Here is a 3,565-nt window from a genome sequence, read left to right as displayed (position 1 = left end):
CACCCTCTTGGTGGGGACCGCTCAGAGGTGCTGGGGTCTCTGGAGCGGGGGGGCTGCTGTGGGAAGAGTGCTGCATTTGCCACCTCACTGGCCCTCTCCAGACACTGCCCCATCCCTCTGAAGAAGGGGTGGGAGAGCAGAGCCTGTTTACCTGGTCTGTTGGCTGCCCCACCTCTGTTTTGAGTTCACTAGTGTGATTTTTTGACCTCTTCTCCTGCTGTCCCTGCAGCTCTCTTCCCTCCTGCTCCCTCACTGTGGTGGCTGGGCTATTTCTCCCATGGCTCTCTGCGTCTAGACCTGGCTGTCCCGTGCCTTTGCCAATCAAACCTGAGCTTCCTCCTCTAACAGGTCTGTATGGAAGAATATTGCCTTTCCCTATCAAAATGTGTTGATTGTGGTGTGCTCGTTCACAGTTCTCCTTTGGGAAGGGATGTTGGAGGGGTCCGAGACAATGTCTGTCCCTAGGTCTGTGGCTAAGGACCTCCTGGGGTGGCTGCAGCCTTGAGAGCCCCAGTGAGAACCTGGAGGGTGGTGAGTTCTGGCAGCAGTAGGGCTCATGGGGTCCCCTTTAGGGAGATTGCGTCCCACTTCGTCCTTTTTCTTGGGTAGGAAGGAGCTGCAGAGCTGGGGCTGTCTCCCCACCTTTTATCACACTGGGGAGGAGCGAGTAGATAGGTGACATAGCCCTCTCCCTCAGTCCTTGCCTGAAGGAAATTTTGGGGTGTGGGTCACTTCTCCTTCTGCAGGAGTGTCCCCTGTTCTGCCCTGGGGACATGCCCTCCCCTCCTGCCACTGTCTGCAGGCAGCTTTTCCTTGTAGGGGAAGTTTTCCTGCTGCCTGAGGAGGCCCTTGTGGGAAGAGGGAACCCGCTCAGCACACAGCACTTCATCTGAACCTGGCTCAACCCCAACTGGTGTGATGGGGCGAGGACCTTCTGCCCCTGGAGTGGCACTTCCCAAACTTAGATGCTGGGGCAAAGGAGGATCTGAGTCTCACCTGGGGCTGTGTTGCTCGAATAGCCTCTTGCCAGCTCTTTGGTGGTGGGTGGGAATGGTGTTAATGCCATAAGATTTTTTTTTTTTTTTTTCTTGTTCTGAGAATCTGTCTTAATGAAATCGGTCTCTTCTGACTGCTCTTCTCTCCTCCTTTCCACCCCCAAATCGCGTGCAGTGAAGAGAGGGGCTCCTGCCCTTCTGGGTCACTTTTCTTCCCCTCACCTTGACACCAAGCCGCGTCCACTTGTACCTCCCTGTGCCCTCCGCCCCCCGCCCTGCCCGTCCTGGGCACCCATCACCCATGGACGACTCGGAGGTGGAGTCGACCGCCAGCATCCTTGCCTCTGTCAAGGAGCAGGAGGCACAGTTCGAGAAGCTGACGCGGGCGCTGGAGGAGGAGCGGCGCCATGTCTCAGCCCAGCTGGAGCGGGTCCGGGTCTCCCCACAGGACGGCGTCCCGGGCTTGGCCAACGGCACGCTCACCCGGCGGCACCAGGTAAAAACCCCCTGGGCAGAGGGGGGTGCGGAGGCTCGCAGAGCCCCCGTCCGTGTCAGTCCTGCCTCGGGGGTGGCCGCCCTGGGCCCGGCTCCCTTCCTTTGGCCCTCCGTGGATGTGTGAGGTGGAGGAGGGCTAGGCTGGTCTTGTAACACTGATGGCTACCTTGGCAGCCAGAGTCCTGTGTGGAGAAGGAGCCAGCCTGGAGGGTCTTGCTACCAGGTCAGCTCTCTTCTGGTTTGGTGAGGTTGCATTCAGTACCTAGGTGTCTCCGCTCCACATCTCACTCAGCTTCTTGGAGGGTGTCCGGGATGCAGGGGCTGGTGTGTTAACTGTGGGGGAGTGTCTCCCTCTCATGTGCCAGTGGGCAAGTCTGGCGTCTCGTCTGTCCCCCAAACGGCCAAGCCAGGACTAGGAGAGATTTCTCTTCCCCGCAGGGCTGGAAATGCGGTTTCAAGTTTTGGCGTGAGGTGTCTCTACTGTTCTTCCTTTCCCAGGCTCTGTTTTGGAGTGGGGTGTGTGGTGTTGTGCAGGAGGCAGGTGCCTTTCTGGGTCTGAAAGGTGGTGATGCCAGGAGAGACTTGTGGGTCAGGGGAAGGAAGGGCTGGCCAGAGGGGGAGCATGGGAGTCAAAGAGCAGCACTCTGCAATCAGTCGCCGAGCATCCACCACTGTTCCCTTGCAGTCCTGGGGGGCCTCTGGGTTGTCACTTGTGGCTTCTGCATCAGAAGACATAGAAGGTCTCCAGGGCTGCACTGGAGAGCGGGGAAGGGTCTTGGCCATTCCATCAGGAGTGTGTGGGCAGTGTCTGGGAGAGCTGGGATGTCTGGAGCAGCTCAATGGTGTGTGCTTCAACTCCTCCTCAGGCTGGAATGAGAGGTGTTTTGCTCCATGGTGCACAGACCCACGGGGAGTGCGCCCCTCTACTGGGATCAGCACATGGGGTGTGCACTGGGTGTCTGTCAGCTGCAGGAAGTGGCCTCCTCACGGTCTGGCAGGGAAAGGGGGCTGGATATATGGGATCCCGGCAGTGGGAGATCCATCCAGTGACTGGCCTGCTGTGTGGTGCTGTGTGTTTCAGAACGGCCGTTTCTTGGGCGATGCTGACCTGGAAAGGCAGAAGTATCCAGATCTGAAGCTCAACGGGCCACAGGTAAGGGGAGCTGAGCCCTCTAACTGGGCATCCTGCTTGTAGGGTTGGGGGTGCAGGGATAGGGCTCCAGTGTCCTCACCCTAGTTAGGAGTCAGAGACTTCTGTTTCTAATGTAGTCACCCTGCCTTGAAGGGACTTTGTATGTGGGGTTGTTGGTACTCCCTTCTGTGCAAGAGAATATCAGGGCTCTTGGAGAGGTGGAGATCTCTTGGCCTGCTGATTCCAGGGAAGCTTGTGTTTGTGGTGGTGAGGATGACAGCCTGTCCCTTGCTTCCTGCAGGACCACAGCCACCTATTGTACAGCACAATCCCCAGGATGCAGGACCCAGGCCAGATTGTGGAGGAGACATACACCATGGAGGAGGACCCAGAAGGGGCCATGTCAGTTGTGTCTGTGGAGACGTCAGACGATGGGACAACCCGGCGTACAGAGACCACGGTACAGGCCTGAGGAGAGCTCGGAGGGACAGGGCTATGGCCAGGGACCCTGATGGCTGGAGTGCTCCATCTGTGATGTCTGCCAGCTTGCTGTGCTGTGAGCAGAAGTGGGGTGTGAAACTTGCCTGGAGTAAGGTGCTGGGCTGGCAGGGGCGTCTAGGGATGCAGGGATATGGTGGGTTTCCTGAAGGGAGCGTGTTCTGCATCCGTCTTTCTTCTCTAGGTGAAGAAGGTGGTGAAGACTGTGACCACCCGGACAGTGCAGCAGGTGCCAGTGGGGCCTGATGGGTTACCTTTGGAAACCTCCCCTGTCAGCAGCAACTACGTCCAGACCATGGACAGGAACTTCCGGAAGAATGGCAACGGTGGCCCAGGCGGCTACCTGAGCCAGCCAGGCACAGCCACCCTCCCTCGTAACTACCACTACCCCGACGGCTACGGCCGCCCCTACGAGGACGGCTACCCGGGCAGCGACCACAGCTAA

At 58.5% G+C, this 3,565-nt stretch overlaps 1 protein-coding gene across 1 annotated transcript in view; it reads left to right on the top strand.

Moving 5' to 3' along the window:
* Window positions 1–228: 228 nt before the first annotated feature.
* LOC103768360 (catenin delta-1-like) overlaps window positions 229–3,565 on the top strand; it is a gene marked incomplete at its 3' end in the record, with an annotated part of 3,599 nt that continues 262 nt past the window's right edge. Inside the window, 5 exon segments of the mRNA XM_008935500.1 lie at window positions 229–348; window positions 1,171–1,491; window positions 2,572–2,643; window positions 2,924–3,082; window positions 3,305–3,565. The exon segment at window positions 3,305–3,565 is cut by the window's right edge and continues 3 nt beyond it. Coding sequence (XP_008933748.1) covers window positions 1,297–1,491; window positions 2,572–2,643; window positions 2,924–3,082; window positions 3,305–3,565 — 687 coding nt within the window.

This window comes from Merops nubicus, unplaced genomic scaffold, assembly GCF_000691845.1.
Source record: "Merops nubicus isolate BGI_N331 unplaced genomic scaffold, ASM69184v1 scaffold43632, whole genome shotgun sequence".
Classification (NCBI taxonomy): domain Eukaryota; kingdom Metazoa; phylum Chordata; class Aves; order Coraciiformes; family Meropidae; genus Merops; species Merops nubicus.
The sequence above is the reverse complement of the archived record's forward strand: the minus strand, read 5'-3'. Positions and strand labels throughout refer to the sequence as shown.